The 12,199-nt window shown below is 45.5% G+C and overlaps 1 protein-coding gene across 1 annotated transcript in view; it reads right to left on the reverse strand.

Annotated features, from left to right (window-relative positions):
* Positions 1-843: 843 nt before the first annotated feature.
* The window catches only part of MRPS28 (mitochondrial ribosomal protein S28), a 102,517-nt gene continuing 91,161 nt past the window's right edge, over positions 844-12,199 (reverse strand). Inside the window, exon 3 of the mRNA XM_036338770.1 lies at positions 844-1,280. Within this exon, the coding sequence (XP_036194663.1) occupies positions 1,112-1,280 (169 nt within the window). The 3' untranslated portion in view covers positions 844-1,111. The remainder of the gene's footprint in view (positions 1,281-12,199) is intronic.

A 12,199-nucleotide genomic window follows, 5' to 3' on the forward strand; every position in this document is an offset into this window, starting at 1 on the left:
CATAATGCCCTCAAAGCCCATCCATGTTGTCACAATGGCAAGATTTCCTTCTTTTTATGGCCAAGTAATATTCTAATTTATATATTTAGCATTATCTTCTTTATTCATCCAGCAACCTAGGTTGTTTCCATTACTCGGCTAGTGTAACTAATGCTGCAATGAACATGGGATGCATACCTCTTTTTGAGTTAGTGTTTTCGTTTTACTCTGATAAATACCATGAGGGGAATACTGGTAGCTCTATTTTAATTTTTTGAGCAATCTCCTGCTGTTTTCTACAGTGGCTGTACCAGCTGACACCCCATCAACTGCGCCCGAACCTTCCCTTTTCTCCGCGTCCTCACCAACACTGATTTCTTGTCCTTTTGGTAACAGCCGTTCTAGCAGGTGTGAGGTGGTACCTCGCTGGGGTCGGATGTGCATTTCCAGGATGCTGAGCACCTTCCCACGGACCTCCCGTCTGTCCTCTTTGGAAACATGTCTGTGCAGATCCTCAGCCCTCCCTTCTTATTTTTGTCCTTAGCACGTGTCACTCTCTAACACACTGTGTTTCTCACTTACTTGTCGTTACTTCCCCTAGTCGAGGGTAGGCTCCAAGATGCGAGCGACTGTCTAACTTGCTTGCTGCTGCTCTTGGGGTTAGAACAGGGCCGGCACATAGCTCTCACAGCGTGTTTATTCCATCACAGCACTGCCCAGTACAGGTTCCCGCGGTTCTCAACCTGTGGGTCACGACCCCTTTGGGGGTCGAACAACCCTTTCACAGGGGTCGCCTAAGACCATCAGAAAACATATATATATAATTACATATTGTTTTTGTGATAAATCACTATGCTTTAATTATGTTCAATTTGTAACAATGAAATTGGGGATCACCACAACATGAAGAACTGCATTAGGAAGGTTGAGAACCACTGGGTTACACTATCCCAAACAAAGGGGAAAATGGTACAAAAAAGGGGAAGGGAGGTACAGCTAAGGAAATTCTAACAAACAAGAGCTACAATTATAGCTTTCACTGTCTTCCTTCAGTCATTTATTCAGTTTTCTAACTGCATCCCCGGTGACCATCGGGGCTGTACCAGGAGGGAAGGCACTAAGCGAAGTCCGTTCATTGCTCACGAGGCTCCTCCCTTGCTCTGGGATCTCTGCTCTCCTGGAGCCCCAGGAGCACCGCATCCGCCTCCAGTAACGTCGTGTCTGTGGTCGCTCCCAGGAACCTGGATGTAAGTTCAAGGTCTAGCAGCCGCAGACGGACTCTGGTTCCTATCTGGTATTTCCTAAATAGAAAAAAAAAATCCATTAATTCTGCATAAAATGAGCAACTAGTTTATAATACAATTTCTAATTCTGAGTTGTATTGGCTCAAGATAAAAAAATGAACACCAGTATCTAATAATTTTTGACATAAAAGTAATTTAGTTATGTCAGAATTTTCATCTTAAAGTTGCTTTTAAAGATTCTTATAACCAAAATAAAAGTGTTTTCCAAACTGAAATTCAAACAAGTTGGTTCTTGAAATTGACATTTCTTTTAATATGTCATCATTCATTTATAAAGTTGGAGAGTATCAAGGTGACAAAAAAGGTTTTCAGATACAATTTTCTTCTAAAATTAAAATCTTCTTCTAAAGAAAATTTTATAAAAGCAAAATTGAAAACAGAATCTAAATGGGAAGTACTTAATACAGGGACTGATTGTAATTAAAGAGTAATCCGGTGATAACATGCATGATGGCTCAGTTTGATCAGTAAAATGGCCAAGTAATACAACACCAAATAAAAACTGACACTCATTTACCTTTCTTCCTTGATCAACTATTTTAAGAGTTTAACATCAGCATTACAGAGAGGTATGGGAGAGTGAAAATATCCCTACCGATTAAAAACCACAAATCTTTAAAAATCAAAATATCTACTTCAAATACTTTAAGTTAATTTTAAAATTAAAATAAGTCCACATATGCAGAAAATGAAGAAACAAAGTTCTCCCCAAAGCCACTGGAAAACAATGTTGGAGGAAATATGAACACAATGTCTGGCGAGGTATTCTGAAGGAATTTATGAGTGGTCCATGAAATAAACACTTAGGCTATTTGACTTAAGTTATTTTTCTGATTCTAGAAGTTATGTCCATTTGTAAAGTTTGGAGAACAGTAACGTTGGTCGCATTTCCTAGTCCCTCCACAGGGTGTATGTGTGTGCACGTGCACACACGCGCCTGACAGCAGCGATCACATTTTCTGTATATTTTTAAAAATGAGAGAGAAGACGGAGATATTGCTTTATTCTTAGAAAATGACAATTACAGAGTGTACTCCATAGGACGCAGCCCCTGGGGAAGTGAGGTGAGTTCCAGCAAGGTGAAGGCGACGCCATTTCCCACATCACTGGCTCACGGGATGCTTTCGCTTGTCTTCACAACACAGGGGTTCGGTTAACCAGCGTTCATTCATGTGGACCTGCCTTCCCTCCTCCCTGCAACACCCAACGAGTTAGCAAGTTTTATTCATTTCTGGAGACAGATATTTCTGCAACTTAGCCCCTCAAGTCCCACATGCCTGGCAAAAGCTGAGGTATGACAAGGCCTCCCCAGGCCGCCCTGAATGCTGAGGTGGAAGCGGCCGAGCCACGCATCTCCTCCTCTGCCCCTTGGCTCCTGTTGCCGGCACTGCTGGGCCTGCCGTCTCTCTGCGTCCTACTGGCTCTTAAACACCAGGCCCGTGGCCTCAGACGCCCTCCCGAGAGCCGCGGCACCACGACACGCCTTGTCAGATGAAGGGTCGGCCCTGATGCCCAGGAAGACAGAGGCTCTGCCGTCCTGGACTTGGACGCCAACCCGAGCCCCGCAGCGAGCGTCCTGGCTGGAACCTCGGTCCGCTGCTTTCTCTAAACCACAGCTTCCTCAGGCTCCGGGAGACTCGGGCCTCTGCAGGCTGCGGTGGGACTGAACGGGACAGCAGATGGGAACGCAGCCCGTCAGCCCGAACGCCAGTGGGGCCTCACTGCCTGGACCGGTGGCCTGTGCGCCTCTGGTCTCCAGTTAGACTGCGCGCCCCACGATCTGGCTGTACTGATCCGTGTCCGAGATGCCAAAGCGGCAGGTACTCAGATGTCAAATGAACAAGACGCTCGCTGATAAGAGCCGGCAGCGGGCGATGGTCTGGAAAGTGTAGTTCCTGGCTTCGGCAGCTGTGTGGACGGTGTATTCACTCAACCTCTCTGAAACTGCCGGGCAGAGTGACGGTAAATGCTAGTTCTCTTCTCCTTCTATTGTTCGTAACTGGTCTATTTCTTTTTCCTTACTTTCAGGGGCATTACTCACAGATGGATTACAACCAGCCGTGGGGAGGCACAGTGACTGTTGAGCAGAGACGAACGGGTCCTGATCACTGGGAAGACCTCTGAGCACAGGAAGCCCTCCGTGCAGATGGGTCTGTCATACAAACGCTGCAGTCCCAGCTCAACAATGACACAGCAACACCACGAGGGCCATTGTATTGGTAACTACAACAGACAAAACTGTCCCCATTTTTTGATGCAGCAGCGATCATAATATGATAGCTTTACCTTCATCTCTAAAAATTATGGAAATTCTGCGACCTGCTCAGTGAGCCGGTAAAGAAGATGAAAAGCCAAGTGCAGGCCTGCACGTGTGCTGAACGAAGGAAGAGTCACCCAATGGACAGGAAGCAAAACTAAAGAGTCTACAAGGTCCTCTGACTTCTGCTATTGGAGTACAGCAGTCCCCCTTTAACTGCAGGGACATGTTCCAAGACCCCCTGGAACCATGGAGGGTGTGAACCTGAAACGTGCTATGTTTCTCTCCAACCCTTACCTACGATGCTGCTGACTTTATACATTAGGCACAGTAAGAGGTGAACAATAACTAATAATAAAGTACAATATAGCAATACACTGCAATGCAGGTTAGCTGAGTAGCATTGGGCCATTAGGACGTCAATAAGGGCTACTGAACACCAGGACTGCGATCCCTGGGCAGGGATCTGACCCCGGTCTACGCAGCTGGCGGGAGCGTCCCCAGTGCGAAGGCGCTGGGCACAGGGACAAGCCATGTGCCAGGTCGGATGGAGGGGAGGCAGGGGATTTCATGATGCTACTCAGAACAGTGAGTGACTGAAAACCTAGGAATTGTTTATTTCTGCAATTTTCAGTTTAATGTTTTTGGACCAAGGTTGAATGTGGGTACCGGGGTGAGGGGCGGGGGGTGGTTGTTACTGTAGCTGATTTACTGTTATGGTGCCAGATTTTTACCTGTGTCACAGTTACTGCTATGTAAGCGTTACCTTCCCTCTCAGCCTGCGAGCCGGTGAGGCAGGGAAGTGGTCACGGCTGTCTCCCACAGGAGGCCATGCACACATCTCACTTTGTGGAGCCCTCTGAACAGTGGCGGCCACACTTCCCATCACATCGGAGGCACCTGGGGTGCTTGCTGGGGCGGGGGGGGGGGACCTGGGAATCCCAGCCCCCCATGATTCCGATGCTGTCTGCTCTGTCACCTGGAGACGCCGAGAATGACCTTCCCTGTGACAGTCCTGCAGGAGGGCAGACAGCCCACCCAAAGGGCCAGCAAGACGAGGACCGCGGACAGAACTCTGTGGCCCATTAACCACCTTCCAGGTTAACAGATGTTCTCCCTAAGTCAGCGGTTCTCAACCTTCTGGCCCTTTAAATACAGTTCATGTTGTGACCCAACCATAAAATTATTTTCGTCGCTACGTCATAACTGTAATGCTGCTACTGTTATGAATCGTAATGTAAATATCTGATATGCAGGATGGTCTTAGGCGACCCCTGTGAAAGGGTCGTTTGACCACCAAAGGGGTTGCAACCCACAGGTTGAGAACCGCTGCCCTAAGTGATGACAGAGTCTTGGAGGGTCAGTAATTTAGACCAAAAAAGTCAGGCAATGACCACACGAATTGGAGGAGTGCACCTGGAGTCCCTTCCAGAAAGGCCTGGCAGCCTGTCGCTCTGGGAAATGTTCTCCCTCAAAGGAACGGCAGCCATTCAGAGGAAGTTACCCGTCTTTCACTGCAAAACTCTTTATTAAAGGGGAAGAAAGAAGTCATGTATTTCTGAGAACTCCACTTCTGCCCACGTAATGCAAAAAATTTTTTTCTGATTGACTTTTAGAGAGAACGGGGGAGGGGGAGGGGGAGGGGGAGGGGGAGGGGGAGGAACATCCATCTGCAGTCCCACTGATTTATGATTCACTGGTTGCTTCTGGCCTGGGATGGAACCCGCACCCTGTGTATTGGGTTGGCGCTCTAACCACTGGCCAGGCCCTGCCATTGCAATCCGAGGTGAGCTTCCAGGACTGCAGTCTGAACCCCGATACTACATAGTCTCCCCAGCTGGGCTTCCACTGTTCCACAGACGAGATTAAAGTGCAGATGCCAGGAAACTTCCCAGATTGCTTGTGCAGTCTATACACTGTCACTTTATTCAAAGATGTTGGCCTGAGTATGAACAGCCGGAAGAGGCCGGGCAGAGCTTAAAAACAAGGGCTCTGGAACCAGCCGACGAGGCACATCCAGGCCTTTCACTTACCAACATGTGACTCTGGGCTAGTTCCTCTGTCCCTGCTCCGTTCCCCCGTCTGTAACACAGTTACTAATTATGCCTACCCCCCAGGCTCCTGTGAGCACGAAATGAGTGACTACATGCGAAACCCTTATAAATGCTCAATAAATGTTAGCTATCATCACCAACGCCACCAGCACCATCCTCATCATCACCGTCCCCACCATGGAAACAAGCACAGTGACCCTGGCACCGAGGCGGAGTGAGGGAGAAAACAGGGCACTCCCAGCTAGAATTCCAAGTTATAATTAAATCAGTAAAGAATCCTAGGAGAGAAATGTAGAGGTGGGTTTCCTTCCAATATCTGCTTGGGTTTAAACCCTAATTTAATTGTATAAGCCTAAACATCTGACTTTTTTTTTTTAAATCCTCACCCGAGGATATTTTCCCATTGATTTTCAGAGAGAGTGGGAGAGAGGGAAAGACAGAGAGAAATATCGATGTGAGAAGAACATCAATTGTTTGTCTCCTGCATGTTCCCCAACCAGGGCCTGGGCCAGGGAGGAGCCTGCAACCAGGGTATGTGCCCTTGACCGTAATTGAACCGGTACCCTTCGGTCTGCAGGCCAACACTCTATCAGCTGAGCCAAATGAATGATGTTCCTACCTTTCAATGGAATGCACTGAAACTTAATTACAATATCAATAAACCAAAACACTGCGACCCAACATAACTTTCTGTGATAATGGAAACACTCTATATAATGTGATTATTGAGCAGTTGAAATAGGGCTAGTCTGACTGAGGAATTAAACTTTTAAATTACATTTAATTTTATTTCATTTTGATTTAAATAGCCATGTGACTATGCAGCTCTAGACAATTTCAAAGTGACAATAAAAATAGTAAGATATTTTCCTACAACATATCAATGTGTACTGTGGCAGAAAGGCTAGTTTTACAGGAAAAATAGCACTTTGAAACAGTTTGTTATAGTAAGTAACTACTAATTAGAATCAGCAATAATAAACAACCAGATTCACGTTTGCCATTACTACCCCCCCCACCTGCAAACATTTCTTTCCTTTTTGTTGATTTTTGTATTCTTCCTCAAATCTGCATGTGACATTGTACTAGACACACAGCAACAGTACTGTCTTATTAGCTATAGAGGTTAAATGAAATTCTCCAGAAAGACACTTCCCCATGCTGCAGACATAAAGTTAAGCTACATGGATGTCAAGTCCTTGCTTAAGGCCACCAAGTGGTCTGAGAGGATCCACAGACTCTTTCCTCTTCCTTTTCTAAAGTTCTCAATTACCTGGGACTCCTTGCAAGAATTGTAAACTTAATCCCTTCGGGGCTGTAAGAATTTACTACTTCATATAGTCTTATAATGTCTTCCCTTTGAAATAAAATGTAAGCAATGTTGCTGCCATCCAACCCATTATTTTAATTGCTCCCCATTAGAAAAATGATTACTTTCTGGGATAGCAAATACCATTGAATTACAAATTACTGGAAAAAAATCTCCACAGCTTCATGCAATGTTTTCTGTTGTTTGTTTCTTGCATCTTTTTTTTTTTAATTAGAAAAAAAAACCCAGATATTTATTTTTCAGAAATCTTGTATTTCATATTAAAACCACTGAACGCTGATGTCTTGAAAGGCAAATAGATGTCTCCAGTGAGCACATCAAAGTGAAGCAAGCCTTGGTGTGTTCCTTCTTTACCTTCACGTGCTTGCTGTGGCCGATGGCTGTGAACGCCAGCCTGAATGGACTCACGCCGGCCTTCCGGGACTGCCGTCTTCCCGGGGCACTTTTCAGACCGTACGCCGTGTAAATGAGCTTGTGTGTCTGAGCGCTTTAGGAAAAGGGCAATGAAATCTGGTTTCGCGTTTTTGTGTTAGAAACATGGTCTAAGACTTTCCTTTGGAGAGTCTTTTGGCGTCCCTTCCACAGACTCTTCAGCATCTGCCAGTGCCGCTGGGGGGCTCTCATACTAGTTAGTAGATGGAAACGCGGAGAGTCTCTGACTAGTTCTTTCATACAAATACATCAAATACACAAAGCTGACAGTTACAAGGCCCAGACTGAACCTCCGTAGCCAAAGAGAATATTGTGAGGAATTCTGACTTTGCTAGTCAATTTAGCTGTCTTGCTGTAATCGTAACTCTTAGAGGTTGTAAAAATAGTTCTTTTGAAATTATTAACCATCTATGTTCTCATCCAATTAAGTTAAAATAGTTTAGAACTTTTTCTGATTTCCTTACAATTCCTATTTAAAATTTTAAGACTTAAAAAAATAAAGTTTTTTCTTTTTTGAAGAGAAAAAATGACAATGTTACTAATGGCTTAATGAACACGTTTGTTTTTTCTAATTCTGACAAATGTTCGCTGTAGTGTTGACCTACGTGTGAAGCCAGCAACTGACCTGTGTGTGTGTGTGTGTGTGTGAGTGTGAGAGAGAGAGAGAGAGAGAGAGAGAGAGAATATGTGTGTATCTTGTGTGTACTTTGTTTTTTAAATGAACGGTCTAGGCATTTCTCATCATTAAATAGCAGTGTTAGAATAGACCTAAGGGCTTTTGCAGTTCTATGACTTTATTCTACTTTTATCCAATTTAAGTGTTTGAAAACTGATAAAGTGTAGAGTGATATTATGTGTAAAACTGATTAAATATATATACAAAATACAAACATTTAAGACTTTTAATTGGCTACATCAAATATTGTTATAGCCTTAAACACTCAACAATTAACCTTTATACGGGACCACTTGGCGTGTTTGGTTTGGTCTCACTTTTCAGAGCACGACCTGCCGTGTCTCCTTGACCGTCCAACCTGCTGCTTCCTTCTGCGCGATCTGTGGCTGCCTGTCCAGACCCTCTCTCACTGCACGCTCCGCGCTGTACCCGCAAGCGCTGCACCCACAGTCACCAAAACAAAGACAGAGAGCTCCTAAAGTTCTACAGCTCTTCAGATTTCCACTCATTTTAAACAGCACAAACCTTAAGTCCTCATTTATTATCCCAGTCATTAGAAGACGTAAGTAGGAAACAAAAGTTACTATAATCATAACTTCTGCTAGTGAATTATTACAAAAGCCCCTTGAAAAAACTATTGCTTATCCCTTTAAAAACAATACAGAGGGTGTGACTATCAACTAGGTGAAAATAAACACACACAGCAACCTGCAGCTAGAAACCTACACGCCCTCAGGTAACAAGCAAGGGATAGTGCTCATCCTTAACTGCAATCATCCTAGATAAGGATTTTAATCTGTTTCTGCAACTCTAATCTAAATGTGTGATTTTGTTTTCTTTTAAACCAAATTCCTGCTAATCGGTATTTTGTGCCACAACAAACAGGAAAGTTCTGTTTAAGCATTCATTTATTTTATGAAATGTGAAAATGAAACATTTTAACATGTCCAACCATAAGTGCCCTTTTTAATAATGTGGGCTATACAGATAATTACATACGACATCAATGACGACAGTTATACTCTTTTCTCAGAGTTAAAAAATCAGGTGTGCTAAGGAATTTGGGAAAGGACAATCCTATCGGCTAACAACCATATTGCCTATTTTTAGAAAAAAAAGTGTTGCTGATCAGAATATGGAGATATATATATATATATATATATATATATGTTTATTTATACTGGAAAACAACTTCGCTTGTCTCATATTTGATATTTAAAACCTGCAATTCTAGCTTTGCCTGTCTATGTAACGTCTAGTCTGTACACTTGTTAGGGAAATTAAAGATAACTAGTATAACAAAACAATCCCAAAAAGTCCAGAGGGAACCAAGGAAGCAATGCTTTCAGACACCTGAGATATGCTGAGAACTAAAACTGGGACTCAAGTTGGAGCTATTATTTTGTAATCTAAGCAAAAGGGCTTATATTTTGTGGTGTATAATTTTTATTTTATGAGAGAAGAAAATATATACATTTAGTGCCAGAGACAAGTTTTGTTGGTACAGAACAGAGGAAGAGTTAGAGAAAGATCAAGGTTTGACTGTGGCTGAGTCTTCCTTTTAATCTTGTTTCTTGGCTCTCGGACTTACCAAATAAGTATTGTTGCATTTTCAATGAACACCTCCCAACATCTACACGAGGCAAGGAGAAACCAAAGGAAAGAGAGGCTCTCTCACCCCCCAACCCACAGAGGCAGCCTGAGGGAGAAGCTGGCCACTGGCCATTTCCTGGGGGGACGCAGAGTTCTCAGCAGGTGGGTCCCCACACCTGTGCCCTCTCAACCAGAGGGCAGACTTCCTCAGGTGCCTTTGGGAAGCCAAACACTTAAGAGACGGTTGTTGCAATGGCTTGTGTGGGCTGCAGGGGTCAGAGTGAAAACTCTTTCCTGCAAGAATCAGACCCAGGCTGCCATCCAGAGGTCTCAACAGCCTGCTTTGCGGGACAAGACCCAAAGTCAGGGGGTTGGGGGGGCACAGACACCGCCCAGTGCTGACAGGGCTGACGCCAGGTTGGCTGTAGAAGGACCCCTAGGGCTTGAAATACAGGCCCTGGTTAATATCTGCCCTTTGTACCCCAAACTGGGTACATTTATTAAACACTCCAGTTCATGCCTCTTATTGAAAACTAGAGGCCCAGTGCACGAGATTCGTGCACTCAGGGGGGTCGTCAGCCCGGCCTGCACCCTCTCGCAGTCCAGGAGCCCTCGGGGGATGTCCGGAGCGGACCTAAGCCGTCAGTTGGACATCCTTAGCGCTGTAGAGGAGGCGGGAGAGGCTCCTGCCACCACCACTGCACCCACCAGCTATGAGCCCGGCTTCTGGCTGAGCAGCACTCCCCCTGTGAGAGCGCACTGACCACCAGGGGGCAGCTCCTGCATTAAGCATCTGTGCTCTGGTGGTCAGTGCACATCATAGCAACCGGTCATTCTGCGGTTCGATTTGCATATTAGCCTTTTATTGTATAGGACTGAGGGCACTGAAGCCCTAGAAGTTCTGTGAAATTAACAAGAAAAAAGACAACCGACTACATAGTCTAGGAAGTATGTTATTTAAAGGCACTTAGGTGACACAGTGGTTTTGGATCATTGCAAAGTCAGTAACAGTCAACAATGTGGCTTTGCTCCCTAATCAGTTACCTCAGGATTAGGCGGAATTAGCACCAGTATGTATCCTGCATCAAACCCCGTCTCCCTCCTCCGCACTGTGCTGCACGCGGGGCAGCGCGGCCCAGGGCCACGGACGGCGGCCTGTCCTGGGGACAACAGTGAGAGAACTGGTCTTATGCTGCATGAAGAGCTTAAGGGAGGAAGGGCACTCAGCACACTGGGGGAGAGGGGAAGGAAAAGAGGTTTTTACTGCGTGTGCCTGCCTTGTGTGCCTCAAGAAAGCGGAAATGAGAAAAATGGGTAGAAGTCCGAGGAGGCCGACTTAGCAGGTTTCAGGTCAATCTGAGGAAGAACATCGGCCGGTCTGGCTGAAAGGGAATTGCTTGTTTGTGTGTTAGTGGAGGAAATCGCAGGGAATTTCCAGATGGATGATCGCAGTGGCAAAGGAGTTTCAATTTAGTCAGGGCTGATTAGATGCATCAACTCCTTCCATTTCCAGCATTCTGACCGACTCAGAGTGCCAGGTAGGTCTTCCAGCCTCAGAGAGCAGAGAGCTGGACGGCCAATCAGAAAAGAACAGCCAAATAGTCAGAGGGAGGCCGGGTGTGCAGCAAACACTCTCAGTCGGGGACACCTTTCCGCACTAAGTCTTGCAGACCAGAGCAGGCACGCGTTAATGACCCCACATGCAGAGGCCGCCTCAGTTCCAGGGAGCAGCAGCTGCTACACGTGACTAGCTTGTCCATCTGGCTCACACCGAAAGCTAAAGATGACTCTTGTCATGACTGCTGGTGAGGTGGCCTGCTAAATTCCATTCCAGAGAGAACACACACTTCACTGACCAGGAAAAAGAGCTATTGGACCCCTCCCTAGGCAGGCAATTTCTAAATCATCCTCTTAGTATGTAAATGAGAAGAGACTCGAAAAGGCCAAACACAGCTATCTTTTTCTAGGACCTGTTACTATCTTTAAGAAATCTGTGTTCATGTGGACTTTTGAATTTCTACTTCCCAGTGTTGCACTACACCATCCACAGCAGGCACTGGACAGGCTGTTGGAAAAAACCTGAGTAAATATATATTCTCGATGCTACTGAACTTCTGCAACTGGCTCTGTAAGCGGGGGTCTGCACTGGACGTCTTGCTACCCCACCATCGGTCGTCACACCTGCTCTTGAACTTGGCGTCCCACCTCACAGCAGCACCCACGTACTTTAGTCCTGAGAGCAGCCTCGGCGTTGAGCAGCTGAGTGTGTGACTCAGGCTGTGGGAATTCCCTGTTCTCCGGGTCATTCCCATCAGAACAGGAGCGTGGCTACACAGAGACCCGGGGCTCATGCTGGCAGGTCGATGGTCTCGCTGCTTCCCATCTGAAAAATGAGTGTTTCCGAGCAGACTGGCATCTGCAGGGTGACTTGGTGCTACATGCTAGTAAAATATTGTGAAGAGGAAAATATCCCTGGAATATAATTCTGCAAAAAAAGTAATATCACACACAGCAGAGGTTTACAGTTGTGTGTACGCAAAAACAGTTTATTCTTGTATTATTACTTATTAACAC

Source organism: Myotis myotis, unplaced genomic scaffold (genome assembly GCF_014108235.1).
Source record: "Myotis myotis isolate mMyoMyo1 unplaced genomic scaffold, mMyoMyo1.p scaffold_m19_p_16, whole genome shotgun sequence".
NCBI lineage: Eukaryota > Metazoa > Chordata > Mammalia > Chiroptera > Vespertilionidae > Myotis > Myotis myotis.